This window comes from Danaus plexippus, chromosome 8, assembly GCF_018135715.1.
Source record: "Danaus plexippus chromosome 8, MEX_DaPlex, whole genome shotgun sequence".
In the NCBI taxonomy this organism is placed as follows: domain Eukaryota; kingdom Metazoa; phylum Arthropoda; class Insecta; order Lepidoptera; family Nymphalidae; genus Danaus; species Danaus plexippus.
The window spans coordinates 3,232,420-3,257,873 of NC_083542.1; the positions used below are offsets into that span (position 1 = coordinate 3,232,420).

General features: G+C 34.9%; 3 protein-coding genes and 1 long non-coding RNA gene across 6 annotated transcripts; 2 read left to right on the forward strand and 2 right to left on the reverse strand.

Annotated features, from left to right (window-relative positions):
* Positions 1-272: 272 nt before the first annotated feature.
* Positions 273-8,406, forward strand: LOC116772959 (H(+)/Cl(-) exchange transporter 7). Its single transcript, XM_032665295.2, has 15 exons — positions 273-724; positions 987-1,079; positions 1,335-1,533; positions 1,785-1,894; positions 2,159-2,302; positions 2,536-2,713; positions 2,892-3,041; positions 3,191-3,332; positions 3,808-3,946; positions 4,059-4,322; positions 5,089-5,265; positions 5,501-5,710; positions 5,995-6,165; positions 6,598-6,759; positions 7,450-8,406. The coding sequence occupies exons 1-15, from the start codon at positions 596-598 to the stop codon at positions 7,549-7,551; spliced, it is 2,370 nt and encodes a 789-aa protein (XP_032521186.2). The 5' UTR covers positions 273-595; the 3' UTR covers positions 7,552-8,406.
* Positions 4,032-6,104, reverse strand: LOC133318868 (uncharacterized). Of its 3 annotated transcripts, none has more exons than XR_009752599.1 (3): positions 5,963-6,104; positions 5,066-5,702; positions 4,032-4,273 (listed from the first exon to the last, which is right to left on the reverse strand). It is a non-coding gene; the product is annotated as an uncharacterized LOC133318868 (long non-coding RNA). The 3 variants fall into 3 exon arrangements; XR_009752598.1 differs by having other exon boundaries at positions 5,058-5,702; XR_009752600.1 differs by having other exon boundaries at positions 4,032-4,283; positions 5,058-5,702.
* Positions 8,407-9,408: 1,002 nt separating the features above from the next.
* Positions 9,409-17,958, reverse strand: LOC116775557 (protein abnormal spindle). Its single transcript, XM_032668439.2, is given in 9 exon segments — positions 9,409-9,882; positions 10,029-10,148; positions 10,245-10,426; positions 10,654-10,840; positions 10,990-15,326; positions 15,329-16,673; positions 16,770-16,967; positions 17,553-17,747; positions 17,821-17,958. Coding segments are annotated over 9 exon segments (6,888 nt in total). The 5' UTR covers positions 17,833-17,958; the 3' UTR covers positions 9,409-9,570.
* Positions 17,959-18,250: 292 nt separating this feature from the next.
* LOC116772485 (E3 ubiquitin-protein ligase ZNF598) lies at positions 18,251-25,438 on the forward strand. Its single transcript, XM_061521140.1, has 10 exons — positions 18,251-18,367; positions 18,445-18,634; positions 18,954-19,202; positions 19,539-19,624; positions 20,757-20,995; positions 21,477-21,588; positions 21,998-22,146; positions 22,409-22,537; positions 23,072-23,274; positions 23,720-25,438. Exons 2-10 carry the CDS (start codon positions 18,464-18,466, stop codon positions 24,803-24,805), a joined length of 2,424 nt encoding a protein of 807 aa, XP_061377124.1. The 5' UTR covers positions 18,251-18,367; positions 18,445-18,463; the 3' UTR covers positions 24,806-25,438.
* Positions 25,439-25,454: the final 16 nt, after the last annotated feature.

A 25,454-nucleotide genomic window follows, 5' to 3' on the forward strand; every position in this document is an offset into this window, starting at 1 on the left:
TATGCTAAATACGAAATAATTTTTTTTTCTTATTGAAAAAATCGATTCAACACAAACTATATGCTCTTTTATCCTAGCCATAAGCTTGAAAATACAGCCAATATATTAATCAAATAAAATGTTTGTTTTTTATCAGAATGTATAAAACAGAAGAATCGATCATGTGTTGAAATAATAAACATTATATTAGAAATCGATAAAAAATCGATCACTCATCATAAACTATATCAGCATGTTTGACATTGTACTTTTGACAGGAATGCATTTGATGAATAAGTAGTCAATATGTATTAGTGTTGTGATATTTGATAACAAATTACTAAGAAGAGTTATTTAACTAATTCCTAATAATTTGTGAATGATAGTGGATACTTATAAGTTGATAATCTTATTAATAAAATTGTATTATAGTTTCTTGTAAAAAACACGGTTTTAAATATAAACTATTTCCTTTTATAAAAAATAAAAATTCTAATCACTGATGAGTAAGGAATAAAATCATATGAAATATAATTATCACCATGTAGTGTTCCTATCACGCCTCTTTGTTTATTTGGATTTTGTATTTCCTTAATGATAAAAGAGCGTTTTAAAAATGAGCAATTCAACTAAAGTTGACGACACTATAAGTGTAATTACATCCGACACAGCTAATTTAGTAACAAATGAAGAAGAAGCTAGTACATCGCATTACATACAACTCAATAAATCAAGCGATATACAGGTAACACATGGTCTCTGTAAATTCTGATATTAATATGTAAACAAATAATTATTATGCAGATTTAAATATATATTTCTTCTATTACCAAAGTTTAAATTCTTTCTAATAAACTAATGAACATTACATTAACATTCTATAAATAGTTATAACATATTTATTTTAACTGATACATGAATTTTTACAAACATACATAGAATTTTGTGTAGAAATATTAATTCATCAGAATATGAGTATCCAAAAAAGTATTAAAATATTTATATAGGACTCAGGAGATGGAAGTCATGGAATCCGACGTAGACAGCCAGTACAAAAAATTGAGCCAGGCTCAATGAATATTTTATCAGCCAAGTATGAGGTAACATTGTCAGTAACAATATACTAATTTATTCCTTGAATTTTTGATTCTGTATATTATGTTTTGGTAATTCCTATAACCTAACCATATATTATTTACAAGTAATACTTCAATTTTAAGTGTAGCTTAACAAAATGCATATATTAATTAGTTTCACATAAGACCCATATATACTCATTATTTATTTTTTATTATATTATAGAGATAGATTTAATTTCTACAACCATATCATATTAATGTTATGTCTTTTTACAGAGTCTAGATTATGATACATGCGAAAATCATTTATTACTTGATGAAGAGCGGAAAAGAGGCTACCCATTTGTTGTATGGAAAGACATAGCAAGATGGTTTATTGTATTGTTGATTGGAGTCATAACAGCACTGATAGCATTCACCATAGACATATGTATAGAAGAATTCTCAAAGATAAAATATAAACAATTAAAGAAATGTATCCTTTTTTTTAAATACTTGAAATACATTAATATTCTTATAAGGAATTTCTTATTATAGAACTAAACATACATTTAAATAGAACGATTATTTTTTAATAGAACATTTATATTAGACTATAAAACCAAGTCAAGCAAACCAAGTTTAAGGATACAGGAGGTTAAATCTGTTATTTAAATAAAAAAAGGTTATAATTTTGATTGATATTTTCTATAAGACTATTATTTCTATTTCATTAATTTAACACAGCTGTTGACACATACGTACTGTTGGATGAACTGTATATACCTTACTTGTTGTGGGTGTTGACCAATATTTGTATAGTGTTCATTGGATCCATGCTGGTCTCGTATGTGGAGGTGAGTAATATAAAAAATTCATTGACCTATTTAAAGTTACTAATGACATTAAAAATATATAAAACTAATTAGACATCCAAAATAATCTATTTTATTCTATTAGCATAATTAGTATTAATTCGAAATTTAAACTCATTTTGTACATTTTAATTGTAATTTCTTTATAAAAAATAGAATGTGTTTGGTTTCGATTTCAAAATGTATTCCATGTTTAAAAATTGTTATATTTATTTTAAATTTATTCTTAATTATAACTCAATCCAGCCAGTAGCTGCTGGCAGCGGTATTCCTCAAGTGAAATGCTATTTAAACGGCGTGAAAGTCCCACGCGTGGTGCGGATAAAGACTTTGTTCGTTAAAGCAGTGGGAGTTATTACGGCAGTAGTTGGGGGATTGGCTGGAGGAAAGGTTTGAAACTATATCTTTTTATACAAAATTTTACTACATGATGTACAGCGGACATCTAAACGAGATAAATTTTGTAAATATAATACTGATTGGTCAGCTATAAGTTTATTAATATCTTGTTTACTGATTTAAATTATATTAAATATTCCGTTTGCTAATGCAGTGAGGACAAATAAAGGAACAAGATTGATATTTTTCAAAATTAAGCTCACGATACTTGGTGCTATTTACAGGAGGGTCCCATGATTCATAGCGGTGCTGTGGTTGCTGCGGGCATCTCTCAAGGGAAAAGCACCACTTTCAACAAAGACTTCAAGGTGTTCCAATACTTCCGCGAGGATCATGAGAAACGGGATTTCGTATCAGGCGGCGCAGCGGCCGGAGTTTCAGCGGCCTTTGGGGCACCTATAGGTCTGAATTGTTTAAAATATTTATAGAAACTTACTGTTTAATGAAATTTACGGTCTAAATACATAAATTTTTTGTGCAACACCATAGTTATAAAGTTTTCATCACAAGTAACTATCACATTCTGAATGTAGCTATATTTACTGTGAATAATGAAAACGTATAATATATTTTGTATCAGGAGGAGTGTTGTTCTCTTTGGAGGAAGGGACAAGTTTCTGGAACCAGGGTCTGACATGGCGAACCTTCTTTGGGACAGTCGTCTCAACGTTTACACTCAACTTTGCGCTATCCGCGTATCACGGTCACCCAGGGGAATTGAGTTATCCAGGTTTACTACCTATATTTGTAATAATTTAATGTTGCCAACAACAGCACACGCATTATATACTCAAATATAAATAAATAATATAGGCTTACAAAATTCCTGAAGAATATGTTCAATTCTGCAACATTCATTATATATGCTATCTTCTCCAGGTCTTCTCAATCTTGGTAAAATGGAGCCTTTTCCGTTTCAATTCTATGAGCTTCCGGTGTTCATGATGTTTGGAGTCGTGGGCGGTGTGCTGGGAGCTCTCTGGAACCATATCAATTACAAGCTGACCGTGTTCAGGATACGGTAGTATACCATCATACCATAGAATATAAATATGCAAACGATCATAGTGATGGAATAATTCCTGGGCGACCATAGACTATAAGTTGTGTAATGATGGCATTGGCTAATATTTTTTCACGTAATGATCAGTAAATGAACTTATCACTTTTTATGGTATGCAGCTTATTTTTAACCTCAATAGTAATTAAATCCAATAAGGTTAAGAATATTTCAGTACTTTCTTCATACTTTTGTGTAATTAGTAAGTTAGTAATGTTAGGAATATATTCAAATAAAGTTATATATATATATGTATAAATATCTGTGCCGATATCATTTTGTGTTTCAGGATATATCAAATCAATGAGTTCTATTTATTTGTTCTCCATACCACGATATATCGTTTCCTCATCGTTTCTTTTAATATGGTGCACGGGCGTAAAACCTGTACTATGATATATCGTTTATTTATCATATATGGTCTTATCATATATAGGTACGTGGGCTCGGCGTGGTTGCGAGTGGTGGAGGCATGTCTGGTGGCAGCAGTTAGTGCCTCTTGCGGCTTTCTCATGATGTTTCTCTTGGACGATTGCCGTCCCCTGGGAGAGGATCCGACCAAAGTACCGCTGCAGGTGATACAGAGACACACAAACAAAACTAAATAGAACCGTTGCGTGCGCTTCCTTCAAACAAACGCATGATTAATAAAACGACCAATTTATACAAGCAATTATATATTTTCAGTTATTCTGCGCTGATGGCGAGTACAATACATTAGCAGCGATCTGGTTCCAAACGCCCGAAGCGTCAGTGAGATCGTTCCTGCACGACCCCATGGGCTCATATAAACCATGGTCGTTGTTGGTGTTCGTGGTGGTGTACTTCCTCCTATCAACGTGGACCTTCGGCCTGGCGGTGTCCAGTGGCCTGTTCATACCGAACTTGCTGACTGGAGCGGCCTGGGGGAGACTTCTCGCTATTATAATTCAATATATGCTACCTGGGAACGTAAGTCTCACGACATAGTAACTGTTGCAATACAAACAGCTTATAATATGATACTACCCACAAAAATGTCACCGAAGATTCAAAAACTGACAATTTAATAATATTTAATTGTAATGATATATTTATTTATTTCGTGTAACAAACACACTAAAAAAAAGCCTTTCATATAGAGACAGGATTGTTTTGATATAGTCTATATAATTTCAAATTATAATACAATTTTAAATTTAATTATTTATTTTAATATTAACAAAAAAACAAAATATTGACTCTATATAATGTAATAATTATTGGTATTTGTAAATTATTGTCCTGGATTTTATACTCTAAGTGCACGGGTTTTTCAAAAAACATCAGCAACATACGTCATAAGTTCGCTTTATAATTTGTATTACCATATAATGCGCTAAATTTTTATATTAACTCAAAACGGTAAGTTTTTTAAGGTGGTAAAGCCTAGCTCTGGTCAAGTTACTCCAGCTCGAACATGAGCTGGCTTGACCGGGGACGTACTACCCTTTCACAGTCTTACATGGCTGCGTTTCGTCCGATGAGTGAGAGAGCCGGTTGCCCTTTCCCTTTCCAACCTCTCCCTCTCCCTCTTCCCCCATTAAAGGTAGCCATGCATCCGCAAAACTATGTTGCTGATGTCCATGGGCGACGGTGCTACCTCCGTCAGATAGGCCGTCTGCTCGTTTGCCCTCTTTAGCATAAAAAAGTCAGTGATGTACCTACCAACGTACATATTCTTTCATTCCATCATCAGAGCATCAATCCCGCGAAGTACGCACTGGTGGGTGCTGCGGCTCAGTTAGGTGGAGTCGTCCGTATGACCATATCACTGACGGTCATCATTATAGAGACCACGGGACAGATATCGAACGCGCTGCCCATCATCATCACACTGGTAGTCGCCAAGTGGACAGGGGACTTCTTTAACGAGGTCATTTACTATCTTTATTTGATTTCACCAACAAAAAAAAAAAACAATGAAAGTGTCAAAAAAATCTAAAAAATGACTATAATCTACGTCTGTTTTTCAAAGATATTGATCATGATGATAAACAAGCTACAAGTGCTAAAATCTATGAAAAAAATTTCAACAAACATAATATTAATTAATGGACAAGGATCTAAATCACTGTTATGTGTAACGTAATAAATGTGTTTAAATCCAGGGTATATACGACATTCACATCCAATTGGCTGGTGTTCCACTGCTGCCCTGGGAGCCCCCGCCTCTCACCCACAATATATACGCGTCCGAGGTCATGTCACACCCCGTGTTCACACTGAGGACGGTAGAGAACGTCGGGCACATAGTTGAGATTCTGAAGGTGGTCAGCTATAATGGATTCCCAGTGGTGGACCCGCCACTCGCTGATGATGTGAGCATTTGCTTTTATTAAACTTAAAAGCGCTTTAAACTATATCATCACCCATATAATTTAACATTTTATACTATTTTAGAATAGTAGATAATAAAAATAATCAAATGTCTAAAATAATTTTATCTCCTATTTAGAAATATAGAACTGAATTATGTTACTGACTAAAAAAAATATTTACGAAATACATTTAAAACCTTTGTACCAAATTATGTTATATGAAATTTAAAAAATAAATCTATAATATCATACCCAAATGCTAATGATCCTAATTATGTTTTGAGGCGGAAGTGACGACATACAAGCGTCTGCGTGGTCTGATCCGGCGCGATCAGCTGATCGTTCTTCTCCATAATAAGATATACAACGAAAACGCTAACACCACCTGGTCCAACTTCAACGTAGACATGGACATGTTCAGGAAGGAGTATCCCAGATACCCGTCTATAGATAAGGTATTAAACACGTTTAAAAACACTTAGCCGTAACATAACACTAAAATATCCAATAAAATCCCATAGCTTTCATGCATTTTAGCAAATAATCAGCGTAAATGAAAATATAATCGTAAAAAGTGAAATCCATTAATAAAAATTACTCTATCTATTATGTCAACTACTCAATTTATTTATACAATTGAGAATAACACAGTATTTCTAATATTCATGAGTACACACCTCCTCAACGATCAAGAAATTTATTAATTATTTTTGTAATACTAATACCTGTGGTATATCTAGGATAAGGGTGATATTTGATCAAAACAAATCTGTCACACACTGTCGCAAATCACAATAGTTGTATTTTTTTTTCTCGTATCATTTATAGATTTAAAAAGTTTTTAGTTAAATCTAATATATATATGTGTGTGTGTGTAATTATAACAGCTGGATATTCAAGAGTGGGAGAAGACCTGTATGATAGATCTCCGTCCGTTCATGAACCCGTCTCCTTATACATTACCACACCGAGCCTCTCTGCCGCGTCTCTTCAGACTGTTCCGAGCCCTCGGGCTGAGACACCTGCCCATCGTCAACGACCACAATGAGGTATGAAACTACATAACAACTTTATAATTAAAATTAATAACATAATTTACAAAATTATTAATAAACGTCTCCTAATAGATAATTACTAAAAGATAATTTTGTTTCTATTTTATTAGCAGAATTATTTCGTAATATTATTGTTTAGAAAATACGACTCGTAAAATAAACGAAATACAGTTCTTAGTTGTGCTTCTCAAAAATTTGTAATAAAATCACTTTTGCACTGCTTCAGTACTGATTACTTAAATGTTGCCTGTTGTACTTTTTAGACGATAAAATATTCAAGTCCAAAGTTTCTGTTTTAATTATGATTGTTCATAAAATTCAATATGAGTTTGAAATTTTCATACACCAATATTATAAACGGCATTCTAATTTTGAAAATATTTTGAATGTATAACAGTAACGTGTATCAACACTAAGAAAATGATATTTTTTTCAAACTTTACAAATTAACTTTTGTATAATATTGAGAATATATTTTTCTGCTCAGATTTAGTTAAGACGCAGTTTCTTGAGTACTTAAGTGATATTGATTTTCATTAGTTCACTTGTGTGTGTAACACACACATGGAAACATAACGAGTTATTTTTAATACTCATCATGTGTGTGTTTTTTGTCCCATTACTGATATTCCTATATTATGGCAGTTTTTACATAACCAATGTATGGTAATTAATATTTTTTAGGTTGTTGGTATGGTAACTCGTAAGGACATTGCTCGGTATAGAGTATGGAGACACAGAGGACATATGGGCATGGAGGAGCTTCTACTTTCTAGTGAAATTTAGAAAATCAAACACAACTCCACTTATTTTACCTCATTTATAAGACAAAGATTGTACTATAAAGATAATAAACAAAACAGTCATTACTTTATAACAAGTCATATAATATGCTCATTCAAATTACTACTGACGACATAACATCATTAATCATGATAATATATGTTTTTTAAACTTATATAAAATACTCCTACAAGATTAGTTTAGGTGTCGGAGTTTTTACTTATTACTCAACAGCTTTGATATTGTCAATATTCATCTGTGAATGTGTTATAATAATTTTTACTCTAAGATTATGTGGAAAGGTTTAAAATATACTGATGCATGGAATTTATGCCATTGTTAGAATCATATGTTCATTTTCCGTTAAATACATCACATAGCTTAGTAACTGGTCTCATTTATAACCAATGAATTTAAATAGTAGGTTTACCAATAAAATCTTTGTTAATTCAAGATTCTGTTGCAAAAATTAAAAATATACAATGATAGTTAAAATAAATTTGTATAATGAAGTAAAACATTTGCCACTCGTTTTGACCATTGAAAATATTATGTGCACTACAAAAATTACAAACAGAATAGAGAAGGAAATTATAAAAATTTGAAACTACAACTTAAGTTTTTATGATATTTATAATGTGATAATTATGTTAATGATGCCCTTTATATTGGTCTTAGTATAAATCATGAGAGGCAAATCCAAAACTCCTAGGTATTATGTTTAAAATTTTTATGTTATGTTAGAAAAATGGCTATGAGACACCTGATAAGGTTTAATATAATCATGTCTTAAATATAAATGTTTCTTATTATGACTAAAAGATTTTATTATGTTATCAATAAATACAGTTTTATATATATACATAGTTTTATTCGGTACCATTATCATAATTTATATACAGGTTGTTTAAACGAACAGATGGCCATGCCATATCAATGGACTAGTCTTGAATATGGGTTCTTTTATTGAAATATCTCTTAATACACAATATTCATCATGTTACTTATTGGAGTGCGTTTACAACTCTTAATTGTTTACGAATAGTTCCCATCCTATTCCTGCCCACAGGTTTATGAATAATATAACAGGAAGGATAACGAGAATCAGCAATATGTAGTTAACGAACTCATCCATCGAAGCTTATCCGTATTATCTTAAAATAATTACAAAATAGAATCTTTTTGCTTTCGGATGTTTTATAATTGTCACTGTCATAAGCCTTGTCTTCTAGATGTCAAAAGATATTCCGATGTTATAGACTATTTTTACTTTTGACAGATCATGGAAATCAAATTCCGACATGAACATTTCTAGGTATCGATATTCCAAAACCGAGTTAACATTGCGAAATATATGGTTTTATTTTTTTAAGTGCCCACTGCCTTCTTATATTCAATAATGATGTTCGAATAAATTGGTAATTATAATAAATTTTCAAACATAATTCTCAAATCTTTCTCTCTTTGGGTTATTAACGTTTCCGTATAGATTTTGCCAGTACATATAAAGAAAAAATTACATATAGTAATAACTTTGGCTTACTTCTGGAGATAATATTTATGAGCAACGCATAATCAGCTTGAGAATAAGAAATGAAACCATTAAAACTTATAATATTATTGTAATGAAATAAAATTCTATTTTCGCTCATAAATGGCATGCTTATTTTGAAACTATTTTGACTATAACAATGGCTGAAAACGGTTGAAGTCTATTTTCGTATTTTGTTGCTGTCCTAATTCGTAATCTTGGATTTACTATAAATATAATTGTTATATATACCGTAAAAATACCGAGTGCTTTATGGAAATGCGGTTTAAGTATGATTTAAGGTAATCAATTATAAAAACACTTTTAAATATAAAACTTTATTTAATAAATAATAATTGTGACCGTAACAAACCGTAAAAATTCACAGAACATTATACATAATTAGGTTAATAATATCATTAATAATATCATTAGTTATAATCATAATTTTAAACATGTCACTAACATTATAGGCACAAATTACATAAAACTTAAAGTTTATAAGTCTCGAAGAGGCAGTTTATTGCTTCTTGCGCGTCTTCAAAGTAGCGGGGTTTATCAGCTCTGGTAATGCCGTAATCCGGTTCCAAGGCCGGCAGCAAAGAGCTCTCATAACCACAGTGGCTAGTATTAACACTAGCTCTCACCGATTGGTTTAGTGTATGGGACACGAATCTAGTTGGCTGCGGTGTACTGAATTTATTTCTAGTGTTACTAGTCATCCTCTTCATCCTGTTAACGTTGCCCTTAATAGTAACTAACATCTTGTGATTTTCTGCCATTTGCAGAAACTCGGTCAAATCCTGAAATATCAAATTAATTTAAAAAAAAATTACAAATACTTATACCTCAAGTTTTAAGCACTATTCAGAATTTTTTTAACTTTTTCCTCCGGTAAGCAGAATGTTTGGAATATTTTTTTTTCCGCAATATCAAAGTTTGAACTCACCTTCTTAACATCATCGTATTTAGAAAATAGCCACAAATAAGTTGCCAATATACAAAACAATGTCGTTTCACTGTTACTAAATCGCCACATGAACTTTAGCACTGGTGGAATACGTTCCCTCTGAAACAGATATAGGAATTAATAAACAAGAAGAATTAATCATTAAATTTTATAAACCTAAAACTATGTATTTGAACTGTTTGGAAAAAAACTTACAGCGTATATTTTGGGTCCCGTTACTCTATACCTGGTCAAATTAACTAGGACCGAGGCAGCAGATTTCAATACCTCTATGCTAGAAATAGATCTGTTTGTAACGGACATGTAGACATAGACTCGGCGTACAATAGACGCTGCGTTTGAGTTGTACATCATCGGGAACACTTCCGTGAGAAGTTCTGATAAAACAAAATAATAAAAATAAAACATAGAATGAAAATATTAACTAACATACTATTGGCCAAATACAGAAATATAATTCTTTTTAAGATACCATTTACAGACATCCAAGAGTTTATTACGTCGGGACGCAATAAATCAAAGAATTTATTGAAGAGTTATTAACTACTTCTCTTTGTAATATTATTTTGTATTGTGTATGTATTCTAAACTATGTGATACTGACCGAGTGATCGGAACGCTCTGATGACGGTCTCAATGTCGGACATGTTCCGCAGCACATCCATAGCTTCCTCATTTCTCTCTGCCAAAGATTCCTGAGTGGAGCGTAGCCCGCCAGCCCGCCAACGAAGACGCAGCCGACGCACGCGAGTGTCACCCGCCATACGAGCACGATGGCCGCGGAACAGGGCCTAGATTTTATTATCATTAAAATATCAGCATAATGTAGGTATCAATGAAATTTTCCATTTCATTCTGTACCCATAGTAATATAGTAATAAAAGATCTTTTATATCTACTCCACTAAATCTAATATTTTAATAGCCCAAGTTAGATATACCTGTATTTTAGAAGCAGCCCAATTTCTTCTTCGCTCCTCTCTCAACTTTTGGATCTCCGCCTTTTTATTTTCAACTTGTCTTCGCACCAAGACACCTCTAGCTGCAGCCTGTATCTTAGTGATAATTTCTTTCCTGTGTAAGAAATCCCTACGCACAACCCTCGTTATAATCTTTCCTCGCCACAGTCTTTGAATGAACGTCACATGTCTGGTATATCGTTTAAACCACGATTGCGCCAAGAATCGCCTCGCATTCTTTTGAATGCATATAGCTGCATTGATTCTTTGTTGTTGCAGCAAAGCTCTGTGTTTTTTCAGTCTATGCACAGCCTGCAGAACAAGAGCGACAGATCTTAGACGCAGGTACCGTTTTCTGTCTACGAAGCATCGTATGCAAGCTTGTAATTTAGTTACAGAAGTCTTAAAGTTGACGTATTTTTCCCTTTCAGCCTTAGCTAACTTGTAACAACGATAATATCTCTGTATAGTTATGGCCGCTGTTTGCGTCTTTACATATTGTTTTCGAGCGGAATACTTCCGGTAGAGCGATTGTATGATAATTATATTCCTTCTGATATTCAGGTATTGTGATCGGCATTGATTGCGAAGTTTGATAGATAGATACCATATCTGTATTTTATCTGCTGCCTCTTTACGAGCTAGTGCTCGAGCGTGATTTTTAGCTCTGACTCGACGTTGAATGAAAATTGCCGATTGTCTTAATGCAACATAATGGCTACGTAATCTCTTAGTTTCCCTAAAATTCCTGTATCTCGTCTGAATTAAAGTTGCAGCATTTTTCATACTAACGTAACATTTCCTCTGCTCGCGCTTCGCTAAATACGCTCTGTAATACCGTTGAATGCTGATGCAGGCTCGTAATATACTTTTAAATTTATATTTCTCTTGTAACATTAACTGATGAGCTCTGAATCTTCTCTGAATGACGATGGCTGCTGACAGCATACTCGAATAGGCGGTCCTGTCTTTTCTCATTGTTATTAAAGCTCTATATCTCCATTGAATTTGAATTGCTTTTTGTTTTAATAATAGATATTTGTTTCTTTGCTCATCGGCAACTCTGTACGATCTATAGTAGGTTTGAATGAGTTTGCAGGCATTCAAAATGCTTAAATACCGCATCCTCTCTACTTTCATGAGAATATGAGCTCTATACTTCTGTTGCAAATAAATTGCAGCTGAACGTTTTCTTATGAAGTCGGACCTTTCTTTCCTCATCGCTGTCAAGGCTCTGTATCGTCTTTGCAACACAATAGCAGATTTTTTTAAACTCAAATGTACAGATCTGTCTCGTCTCATACAACGCAAACATCTGAATCTTTCTTGAATGCATATAACTGCTGATTTAAGTGCGCAATAATTCTGCCTCACTGTTCTCATAGCTCGGTAACGCCTGTAATAGTTTTGAATGACACGTGTAGCGTTTATAATTTTAAGATAAACATTTCTTTGTTTTTTAGTTTCTAGATACGATCTATAGTATCTCTGAATTGTCACAGTGGATGTTTTAATTTGGACGAAATTATTTCTAATGGTTCTAGTCAGTAAGACGCTTCTGTAATATTTTTGGATGTATATAGTGGCTGCCTTTGTTTTAAGATATTTTTCCCTCTGTTTTCTACCTAGCAAGTAAGCCCTGAATGTTTGCTGGATAACAAGACAGGCTCTTTTAGATGCTTCATATGATGTTCTAACTTCCAATCCTCTTTTCCTACTTCTATACCATTGCTGAATTTTTACTACAGCTGTCTTCTGTTTGAGATAATTCTGTCGTTCGAGTTTTGCAAGTGTAGAAGTTCTGTAGAACTTCTGAATTATTTGACAAGATGATTTCATCTTTAAATATTTAGATCTCTCTGAGCGCATTAAAATAGTCGCTCTATACCTTGTCTGTATTATAACCGCTGATCTTTTTAATTCATCAAATCTTCTTCTATGCTCTCTCATTAGAATTATTGCTCTGTATTTTGTCTGAATGACTACAGTCGCTTGTTTTATTTTTAAGTAACTTGCTCTGTCACGACGCATAGCCAGCAGACTACGGTAGCGCGTCTGTAATATAATCGCTGACCTTCGAAGTTTGAGATAATCGTTTCTATCTAATTTCATTTGTAAGTAAGATTTGAAAGCTCTTTGAATTATTATAGCTGATTTTCGCAATCTTTCATACTGCGCTTTTGTTTTCTTCATAGACAAATATGATCTCATTCTGTTTTGAAGTGTGACTGTTGCATTTTTCAATCGTATAAATTTACTTCTCTCCTCTCTCATGGCAAGGAGCGCACGAAGCTTCCTTTGTAACGATATTATGAGATTACGTTGCCGTAAATATTCCGCACGTGATTTCTTACATTTATAATTCGATTGCAATTTAATTGCGATATTTTTCAATTTTAAATAGCGTTCTCTTTCAATCCTCATGCCAATCAGAGCTTTGTAATAAGTTTCGATTGTTGCAACAGATTTCTTAAGTGTGATGAGTTGCTTCCGCGACCTCAGCATTCTAAATTGGCTTTGAATTATGACGGCGCTTTTCTTAATATCTGCAAATGCTTTCATTTCTTTCCTCATCAGTAATTTCCCTCTAAATCTTTGTTGGACTTGCAAAACGGATTTTCTTAGACTGATATACCATTTCCGGACCAAAAATCTGCGAATGATGCTTTGAAGCAGGATAATTTTCGCCCTTTTCATCTCGTAGTTCCTCACACACAGCCACCGTCTAACTGTGGTTTGTATGATTATAGCTGATTGCCTTTCCAATTCTTGCCTCCGCAGTCGTAGCTTAAGCAAATCCTGTTTGGCTTGACGTATTAATTTCATATTCTTGTACCAATTAGCAATTTTCAAAGCGCTGGTTTTATATGACCTCAATCGGCTACGACACAACCACATCCTGCAGTACTTCTGTATCACAATAGTGGCCATAGTCACTTGGTACATTTTATATTCAACCATACGGTTATACTTGATCCTGCGCCACCAATACTGAATAATGCTCGCAGCGTAATTTTGCTTAGCGATAATCCTTTCTTGCTCCCTTTTCTTCTCGACGATGACCTCGTATTTCTTCTTCCACCACGTCTGTATAACGTTTGCTGCTTTTTCAAACAATGGCGCCCTGAACACGTGTATGATTTGCCACAACAGAGACAATGTTTTCTCTCTGTGACCATCGGCTATGTCAGTTGCTGTTATGTCGCCGAGTATAACGAAGTCGGCCTCTTTCAAAGCATTCAATGCCACTTGAACGTTATGAATCTTTTGTAGACGGGATATAGCGGGGGTTCGCAGCTGATGCAGCAAGCCGTTCTTCATCAATATAATCTCCATGACTTTTGTTAATCTAACTCCGTCTCTTATGTCGATAGCTATGTTGTGAACGGCATATTTGTATTCGTCCAAGTAGGACTGTTTGTGGCTGACCACGTAGCCCAGCGGACGAAGGTGTTTAGTTATATCCCCGATACCAGCGATCAGCTCTCTCGTGAACCTTATAACAATCTCCCTACTTTCTTTACAAATAGCGTTCCTACAGAACAGGCACGGATCGTGTGAAATCAGCTTCTTCTGTTTCGCCTGATCCAAGAAGAATACTAGCATGAAGAACTTTTTGAGTGTGTATTTCTTGATAGCATCCATGTAAGCCGGTGAAAGCATATTTGGTGTTCGCGATTTGGAATTTTTGCTTTTGAGATTTGGATTCTTAAACATTCTGTGTACGATAAAAGTGGTCAATCCTTCAATGTCGCTGTTCGACTTAAGAGGCAATACGAGACCGTAGATGGCTTCCAGGCCTATACGCAGCCAGAGAGGGTTGTAGGAGAGCAAAAGTTCCATTATAATCTTCTGAAGTCCCACATCTAAATGCAGATTCCTGTCGCTGCGTATAGCTATCAATTTCTTTTCTATTTGCACGTGTAGTTTGGTGAATACTTGACATATTTCCGGTGACAGCAGAAGGGCTCGCGCTGATCGTCTCAAGCTCTCTAATCTATGGCTGTTGTGGTACAAGCTGCACACTTGTTCCTTGGTCGGCGCCGCTGGAACCTCCTTATTCCTATTTTCTATCCAAGCTTTGCCCACGTCTATTTTTTGTTCCACGTTACTATCGAGATCTGCTGGTGGAGTGAGAATGCAGTTCAGCCAACGTTTGAATTCTTTTTCGAACTTTTCTACAGCCCCTTCGTCGTAGAAGTATGTTGTTGATAAAAAAGGATCGAGTGTTAATGATTGCGAGTACACGTTGCCAACATGATTCAGTGAGATATTCGTGGTTTTGTTAGCCTCGAATGTCTGATTCCCTTTGACGGCTCTCGGTTTGTGGGTTTCTTTGCCACTGGTACAGGCATCTTCCATAGTTCTGGTTCTACTCTTAAGGCCTTCTTTGACCAAGAATTTTGTCTTATGATAGACGACTTATTGGTTTTATCAAATGTGCAGTCAATGGTGAATGTTGCTGTCTGCTTTTCGGTTTTGTCAAATGGCTGTGTCTCTGAAAACTGCACACTTTCTTCAGGTATCGACTGCAGAGGGGGCGAGAGTGATCTCGGTGGGGATCTTATATCCGATCTTAAATCTTGATGCCAAACAAAATTGTCAGGTTTGGCGGGATGGTTCTTTTCCATCATCTCTCTTTGATACTCCTTGAAAAGTGCTTGACGACACATCTTAGCGTTTTGTTCTCTCATAAAATGCTGTTTCGAGTCTATATACATTTGATTTACTTGCTGATCGAATGGCGTGTTTGGCGAGTCTTTTGTATACGTGTCGGAGCTCAATCTCACGTTCACATTGGAGTCGTCAATAAGATCGTGAGTGTCAGAATTTAATTTTGGAATTATTTTCCTCTCTGTTGAAAATCGCGGCGGAAAGAAGGACAACTCACTGATCCTTGAAAAATCTGTGTTTATAGAAAAGTTCGGACTGTTTATATCTTTAGGAGACGAAGTATTTGGTATTTTCTTGTTTGGTAGGGTCGGTGTTTCGTTGCATTGATTAATATTCTCGTATTGCATGTGATTAACAGTCAGCCATGTGTTCGGTTGATGGGATGATGTGATGCATAAAATGGAGTGGGTCTCATTTTCCTTATTACTTCCCTTAATATTTAAGCTATCATCGAAATCACTGTCTGAATTCATGCTTAATATAATTTGGGGTCCTTTGTTCAGTTTGTCGTTTTTGGATGGAAGACTTTTTAATGGTGTGAATGTCAAATTATCGAAGATGTCAGTAGCTGATGAATCATTTTGCTGTTTATTGGACGGTTTCAGGATATTATTCGGTATATTAGCATTGTCACTGCTTACTGTACTGTAAGTTTTATCATAGGTCTGTTGCAGGACACCTTTGTTGTTTTGTATGTTGGAGAAAATTTCCGTCGTATTGAAATTTAAATCTGCACTATTTGGTGAATCAAACGGACATTTCTTGGTGTTGGAGTCTATAGAGTAATTGTTGTATGATATGTTCTCTGTGTTAGCATGAACTTGATACTCTTGAGATTCAACAACATGTATTGTCTTTTTAATTTTAGTCGTATTATAAACTGTTTCGATTTTCTTTTTATATACGGCGACAGGTGACTTCTTGGCTGACTTCCTCTTCATTTTACCGGGCGATGTTTTAAACTTCGGTTGATTATTCTTGCTTTTGACATTCTGTAATTAATAACAAATTATAATTTGATAGAACATTCGGCTAAAGTAATTTAATATTAAATATAAGAAAATTGTAGTAACATAACTGTGACATACCATAATGGACTTTAAAACCACAAAGACATCATATCTGCCCCTGTCATCGTTAACAAAACGTATTGTCTCCCTGAGTGCAGTCGGCTGTATCGGAGTCCACATCATTGTGAGATTGTAACATGTTTCTGGCTCAACTTCCAAATATTCACCTGGCAAATATATTACGAGACCAGGAGGTGTTGCTTTTCCTAATTTTATCTATAACACATTAAATAAGCCTTAACGTTAAGTTGCATAATTTCAAAGAAGACAAAACATTTTTTACTTATAATGATATTATTAACATTTTGATTGTATGGGATCAAGGGTTCAGGTAATTAATAAATGTTTTAAAGTTGATTTAAACATTACTATAACATTTTATGTACAAAATAGGTGCAATAATGATGTAAATATGAAATATTTTATATATTAAAAGGTATTATGTTGACAGTGAAATGTTCCTAAGAGTATAATACAAAAGTTATTTTAAATGTTATGGGTCTTTTTAAAGTATTTATCCATTATTTACTTAGGTGTTACACATAAGAGAGAATAAGATTTGGGAGGCTAAGTCATCCTTATATATAAAACTTAATGGGAAAAGTAAATTGTACATGGCAGTAAAATGTTAAAAGTAAAAAATTCTTCTCTTCTCTCTGTGAATTCAAAGTTTTATTTTCGTTCAATAATTCAAAGACACAAGAACAAATATAACAGTACCTTTCATTTAAGTTTCATTGCAAATCAGCTATTTTTTTTATTTCTACTTGCATATATAAGTGAAAATTTAATTAGAAATACCTGTTGGACGCATTTTGAAGGATTAAAAACCTCTAATGTTCTTTCACAGGTTCTTCCGATCAAAACATTGTCAAAAACAACTTGAGGAGGTTTCGAAAACGGTGCCAAAATAAGTCTCGGGCACTCTTCCTTAGGAGATCTAAGAAGGACTTCTTTTTTCCGGGCCCTTTTTAAATGTTCAGGAGTATTCTCTATCTACAAAACAATAAATCAAAAGAAAATACCTTTGCTTAGCTCAATAAAATACACACAAACATTTTAAACATACTTCGAAATACATTGTATAATATTAATAGGTCATTTGAACACAATATTCAATTTTCACACATATTTTTAAACTCGATCATAAAATTTTAACCGAACTTCAACTGAACTGAAGTTTCTTTTCAAATTAAACAAGTTTAGTTTGAAAATTTGAAAGAAACGGTTAAAACCTTCATATAACAATTTAAAATACTTTAGCACAGATTAAATTTCGTAATATACTAATTTAAGAGGTGACATCTGTGTAAACATATTTTTGTATAAAAAAAGAAAACATAGACATAGGTAGATATATGGTATATATTTTTAGAACTTTTTTTATGTTTATTACAATTTTGTGTAATCCTATTATATATATTTTGTTAAAAAAAAAGTTCTAGACAAAAATTGGTAATGGCAGCACTATTCTCGTCTGCCAACATGCCAGCTGGGGACTATCTGTCACTAATGCCCTTATGAATTGGATTGTCAAATTTACTCTCATCAAGATTCAAGCTTTTTGCTCATTTGCCTATTCGATCTTACCATCTGTGACCTATCAGATTATCGTGGTAGGTATTTGACGAGAATTTATTACTGGTTTCTATTAAGTGAATTAGATACGTTTTCTGAAACTACATTCTTTTAGAAAAAATAACATAAAAATCATGGCCGATTCTCAAGTGTACGACAACACTACTTGCGTAGTTTGTTTTAAGACTGTCGTTTATTTCTCAATTGGTGAATGTGATCATCCTGTCTGCTTCGAGTGTTCGACTCGCATGCGAGTTCTGTGCCTGCAGAATGAATGTCCAATCTGTCGACAGGATCTTTCGAGGGTATGGCTTAATGCAGTTTTGCTCTTCATATAATTTACTAGATACGATAGGATATATTTATTTGAACATTATTTCTTACAAAAAAATATTAAAAATATTTTAAATAGCTCTTATATCAATATTACATATTATTGATGAATAATAATAAGCCTGATCACTAAATTCTATTGCACAATAATATTCGTTTAAAATATATGTTGATAAAAATTAAAAATATATTTTAAATTTTAAATACAGTCTTTAACATTTCTATAGAAATATAAATCTAGTAAAAATAGAAAATGTGAAGCAAGTTATTATTTAGAGGATATAATTTTAGGTGGTGTTTACGGATAAAATCCAGCCATATAAAGAGCTTCGGAACCAAGAATTTCCTGACCGACTGTTTGAAAGGCAATTTAAGATAGGGTTTTGTAGTGAGCAGATAAAAAAGGCATATGAAAAGCTTCTGGAGAACTCGTGTTCCATCTGCGACAAGACACCATTCCGTACATTTTCAATGCTAAGTGATCACATGAGGAAGGTACACGAGCGACACTATTGTGATCTCTGTGTGAAACATCTTAAGGTTTGTCATTCTGTTGTACTCGAAATATTCACTCCAAGTATTTATATTTAAACATTATTAAAATAATATTGTGTTTAGTTGATGATAATAGATTTTTAAATACTATTTCAGTACGTACTTCAAAATGCAATTATAATATATATATATATATATATATTGTATATACAGTAATTTATCAAAATTATGTGATAAATCATTGTGGTCATTCAGCATTGTGTTAATAAATATTACATACTTCCTTAAATACAATTCAATGTGATTAGTAAGGGAAGTACATAATGATAATATAAAATTTAGAAGTAATTGAAATATGATTAAACTATATTTGTTGGTTAGATATTCACTTGTGAGCGGAAATGCTATACCAGACAAGAATTAGCACACCACCGACGGAAAGGCGATCTAGACGATACATCTCACAGGTACATTGAATTTATGTGACATTAACTCATAGCTATAATATTATGTGTTTATTCAAAGAGATTTTATATTTTGCTCTCTATATCTTCAAGTTCCAAAATCAAAAAAAATGGCTGACTTAAGTGACACAGGATATTGTGATATCTTCATAAATTTTAGTCTGAAAACAGTGTTGCCATACAAATAACCTTTCTGTATCATTTAATTTATATGGAATGCAATGTTAAATACAAATATATTCTTATATACAAATTTGGGCTAACAATCTAATAAGAGCCTAATAGGACCTAAATCAATTTTGAGTATTCTCATGTTATTTTGATGTATTCAACTTTACTATGGCATTAAATTATATGTTTTTGCTGTCTCTTTTATAGTGTTGTCAAATATGTATCTCCTTTCCGCTTTTTTGCTCTTTATTCAAAGCTTTATAAAAATTGTTACAGTGTTCGGATATAGTTCAAATATGCGCCGTTTTGTTCTATAATCTGTTTCCATCTAGACGGCAACTTCATAATACCCCTCTCGTAGAAGCTACCCTCCTTATTTGTGAAGAACTCGGACAGCCTCTTTTCACAAGCCTCTTTTGAGTCCAAGTTTACACCACTAAGGGCGTTCGCCTTGGACAGGAACAAGTGGTAATCACTTGGCGCTATGTCCGGACTATATGGTGGATGCGATAAAACCTCTCATCCGAGTTCGCGGAGCTTCTGACGAGTCATCAACGAAGTGTGTGGCTGAGGCTGTCCTGATGGAACTCTATACCCTTCCTGTTGGCCAACTCTGGAGACTGCTGGTAGACCGTCTGCTTCAAGCGGTCCAGTTGTTCTCAGTCGATAGTAAAATTAAGCGTTTGGCCACATGGGAGCAACAAATTGTGGATGATTCTCTTCCAATCCCACCAAACACACAGCATTACAGTCCTGACTGTCAATCACACCTTGGCCACGGTTGGGGACGATTCATTGGCTTCGACTACGACTGTTTTCGCTTGATATTGTCGTATGTGATACATTTTTTTGTAGGTTATGTCAAGAACTTTCAAATGATGTATAGTATTGCCAGATACGAGCTCGGTAGCGTTTTGTACATAGCGGAAAGGAAATATTTGACAACCTATTATTATACTCCCAGGGGTCATCCCTTATGCGAGTTCTGCGAGGAGCGGTTCATGGATGCTGATGAATTGTACCGTCATCTCCGTAAGGAACATCTATACTGTCATCTGTGCGACGCCGACGGCAGGAATCTATACTACGCGTCACATGCCGCGCTGGCTCATCATTTCCGAACGGAACATTATCTATGCGAGGAGGGCGAATGTGCTGGACAACATCTCACAGCTGTCTTCAGGAGCGAGATCGATCTTAAGGGTAAATTACACTATCTTCTCAAGGAATTACACTATCCTTTTAAAGCTGATTTACACTACAAAGTTAAGAGTGAAATACACTTAATTTAAAGCTAATAGATTGACGATATTATTTAGCAATTCGATTATATAAATGTAAGTTGTTTTATAACTGAAATATTGTACAACGTATAGTTTTTCATCTTACGTATAAATGTTATCTAGACCCGATGAAGTTCATATGAAGATTTTTCAGAGGAATTTCCTTATTTTTACTCCTAATGATTGCTTAAGTTACAAACTCAAATAATTACGGTTCCGTCATTTGTAGCCATCTATTGCGTGTAAAAAAATTTAACGGAGAAACAGACAAATTTGACGTTGCTGGTATCTTTGCCGTGTGCTATATAATATAAACTTATGAAAAACATGTTATAACGAGCTTAATAGAATAATATCGGTTTTCGCTTTAATGATTTATATATATTTGTTTGCTGATTTAGCTCACCGTGCAACAGTCCACGGCAGGGGCCTGGCCCGCGGCGCCGCCCGTCAGGCTCGAACCCTAGAACTTCAATTCAATATAACGCCACATCCGGTCGTCCGCTCCACCAGGTATAGCAACACTCGAAACTATTCATTCCATATTCGAATTTCAAATTGATGTGACGTCACTTCTGCCCTGGAGATAAATAGTGACGTTTAATATCGGCTTACGAGAACACGGATGTTATAGTTTATGAATTAATGTAAAATATAATAAAAAGTAAAACTCAGTACTGTCACTGCTGCAATTACTATTTTGTATCTTAAGCAAATAAAAAAAAGAATGTCCTTTATAATATCAAAATTTGTTTAACTTATTTATATGTGCCTAATATAGACGACATTTTAATAATATGAATTCACTTACAATTATAGTTTTTATATATGACAAATAATTTATTACTGACGTATTTGTCTTATATCTGTTTGTATTTGTATGAGTTTTATTATATCGTTATATATATGTGCTCCTCGTCAGGGACCGCACTGAGCCGGCTCCTCCCCCCGCACCAAGCCCCGCCCCACCGCCAGTTACCATTGACCCGCGGAGTGACGAACAGTTCCCAAGACTTTCTGCAGCACCCCCCGCGCCGACACCTCTACTGGCAGCGCCAAGATCGTTGAGAGGTAGATCTTATTATGACTGGCCTTAAAGCTTCTCACCTTGGCCTTAAAGATATCGTGTGATATCGCCAACAATGACTTCATATCAACTAGAATGAACTTAAATAATGTATAACATATAGGTGGAGTAATTCATATCACAGTACATTTATTTGTTGAACAGAAGAATGATATAACTCTCTATACGGTATTCAACCTGAATGACCTTTGGTAAAACGATGTAGAATACTTTATAGTTTATATATTTAAAGACTTGATGTCCCAGGTTCCGAAGGTCTAGCTCGTACGGAGCGTAATTTCCCCGCCCTGGACGGTTCCCGAGCCGCCCCCGCCCCGACCTCCGCCCAAGCTTCTCGTCCAGCCGCTCCTGTAGCCGCAGCTGTGCTTAGAAACTGTGAGTTAAACCGCCACATACACCAGCTCTAATCACATACAGCAGCAGAATCCGGCTCTCAGGTTACAAGGAGAGGAACTTCTTATCTCATACCAGCCCTTCACAAGTTTTATACATTGGCAGAATGAATTTTTCTGTTTTTGAACATTTTCTTAGAGGTTACCATCGCTGGCAACCAAGAAACTTAAAGAAAAAAAAAAGTGAAATAACCATAAAATACATAAAATTGGTAGCGACAAGTCAGGGTTTCAGACATTTGTCCTCATTACATAGAGTTGGTGCATTAAATATTCGATATAATGATCACCGATCTCTATAAGTTAGCGTTATTGTATCTATTCAGGACATACTAGTTACAGTCTACCGACCTCTTCCCATTCCTCTTTACTCCAAAAAAAAAAAAAAAAACTTTCAAATATCCAGTCGAACACGATTCTTCCAAAAAAATTCTGCCTTAATAATGACTTTATATTAAAAAACGTAATGTTAAATCAATACTATGATTATTATTATTTTGTATGTCTAACCCCACAGCTTCCAAGCCCAGCGTGTCTATTCAGCTCCACAGTCAACCTAGCGCCAGTAACTTCAGATTGACTCAGACCAGCGGAAACCGTATCTCTATACCGCCGCAGAAGAAACAACAGAATCATTTGTCGGATGAAGATTTCCCCTCGCTGGGACATCCGCGAGACGATCATCCTAGCATTGGGGCTGGTACTATACAGCCTTCCAAGGTATATTAAATGATAAAAAAAAAGATTACTATTAGATGCTCATAATAAACTGACTTTTGTCGTTGTTGTTTGTTCGGTAGTTAAAGTATTTGTAAACTAAATATTGCGTTAAGGAACTATCGTGTTTGGGAAATTTTTACCGTTCACGCAACGCATTGAAGGTAGTTTTTCAAGGGTATTGATTGCATGGTTTTTCTAAATTTAGTAAATAGGCCGCAGTCAGTACATGGGCTATAAAATTAATAATTCCTCTTCACTATAGAATTTTTTTTTTTTTTGTAATTTCAGTTATTATTGAACTATTGAATTTTCTGATATTTCAGTATCAGTAACAAATCGTTCATTTTAACTAACTGCTTATACCAAGAATATTTTTTATCCTATTTTGTGTACGAAATAAAATTTAAAATATTGTTCAGTAAGTAATTCTTATTTTGTTTTGAAGGTCACCTTGATCAACAGCGATGAACTGCGGTCTCTCAAGAACAGTCAACAAGTCAGTCAGCCTAAGAAGTTCCAATCCAAGTCGAGCTCGGAAGCTTTTCCCGCACTTTCATCGTCCTCGGTACCAGCGACACCGCCGCAGTGGATAACAGTGTCCAAAACTAAAGAAAAATCCAAGCCTAAAGCAGAAGCGCCGGCCAAACCCCGAAACCCTGTGTTCAATCCCGTAGCAGATTTCCCCACTCTACCTATCAACACCAACGCCAAGACAAAACCCAAAAAAACTCAACCCCCTCCACAGCCGCAGACAATAAACACATCGCAAAACGACAACTCAAATAAAAATAAGAAGGACAAGAAGAAGCAAAATGCCAACGCTAAGAAAGACGTCAAAATAGATTACGACCTGGTGAACGGTGTGGACGAGGTCGACATCAAGAAGGAATACATCGTCGCCAGCGTGAACGCCAACAACAACAGCGGGGACTCCGACAGGAAGGTTAAGACGATCGCGACAGATGCAACCACAAACTCTACGAAAAATTCCTCAAGCGATAATTTTAAACTGGCGCCCAAGGAGTATCCGCCGTTGAATCCCAAAGCGGCAGAAACGCCGAGGCCAGTCCAGAATGGAAGCGTACCTCCCGGTTTCAAGAAAAGACCGCCCTGTGACGGGATGACGTTCACCAACTCATCAGGACAGACCTTCCCAGCGCCGCTACACACGTACATCCCGCCGCCGGACTTCGAACAGAGGAACCGAGCTCTGGTGAAGAAGTTCGCCGTCGCACTCGGAGGCGCGGCCGCCGTAGAAAACTTCAAGGTCGCGTCGAGGGCATTCCGCGACAGCGTTCTCAGCGCCGACGATTTCTACCAACATTGCAAATCAGCGCTCGGGCCTCAATTGGACTCCGTGTTTCCGGATTTGGTGGCCTTGTTGCCTGATATAGCTAAACAACAGGAATTGGTGATAGGAAGGGACATCAGTTCGAAGCTGGAGGTCTGCTCCACTTGCGGTCAGCTGTTGTCTCCCGTGGATCGCATCGCCCACGACTCGGCGCACTGGCCGCCGCTGGCCTCGCGCTAAACTGTGATAACGCACTGTGTTCACTTAGATGTAACGATCACATCAGTGATTCATCGTAGTTAACTGTCCGTTTGACGCGTCTTACAGGGGTGCTTTGTAATTATTTGCTTAAATTATAATCGTACTTCCAATATTTGGTAGTTGTTGAAAATTTTTACCTAAATAGATTGTTTGTAAAAGATATAACGATATCATTATTAGATTTTGACCTTAGGTACATTATTAATTGCGATTGCAACTTCTTCTGTCTGCTAGTACTTAAATGTTGACCATTTGTATCAGTGTTTCTCAAAGCTAAGGTTGATTAAAATATCAGATGCAAACTCGTATGCGCAGCAATTACGTAAAAAAATCAGTTTCATCGATAAAAGTTTGAGAAACACGAATCCTATATATTCTGTATTATATGTGTTGTAATTAAATAAATAGACAAACGTCATTAAAATGTATGTGATTTATGTAAATGTTACACTGTAAAATATATTATTTCTCTGTAATTATATTTTTGTACCTTCCAACTGAACAAATTAATTTGTGTTATTTTTTTTTTATTGAACGAAATATATATTAAGTTATTTAAACTAGAACGCTTGGTGAACGAGATGCGTAAATAAAAACTCAAATAGTATGATATTTGATTTTTTTTTTA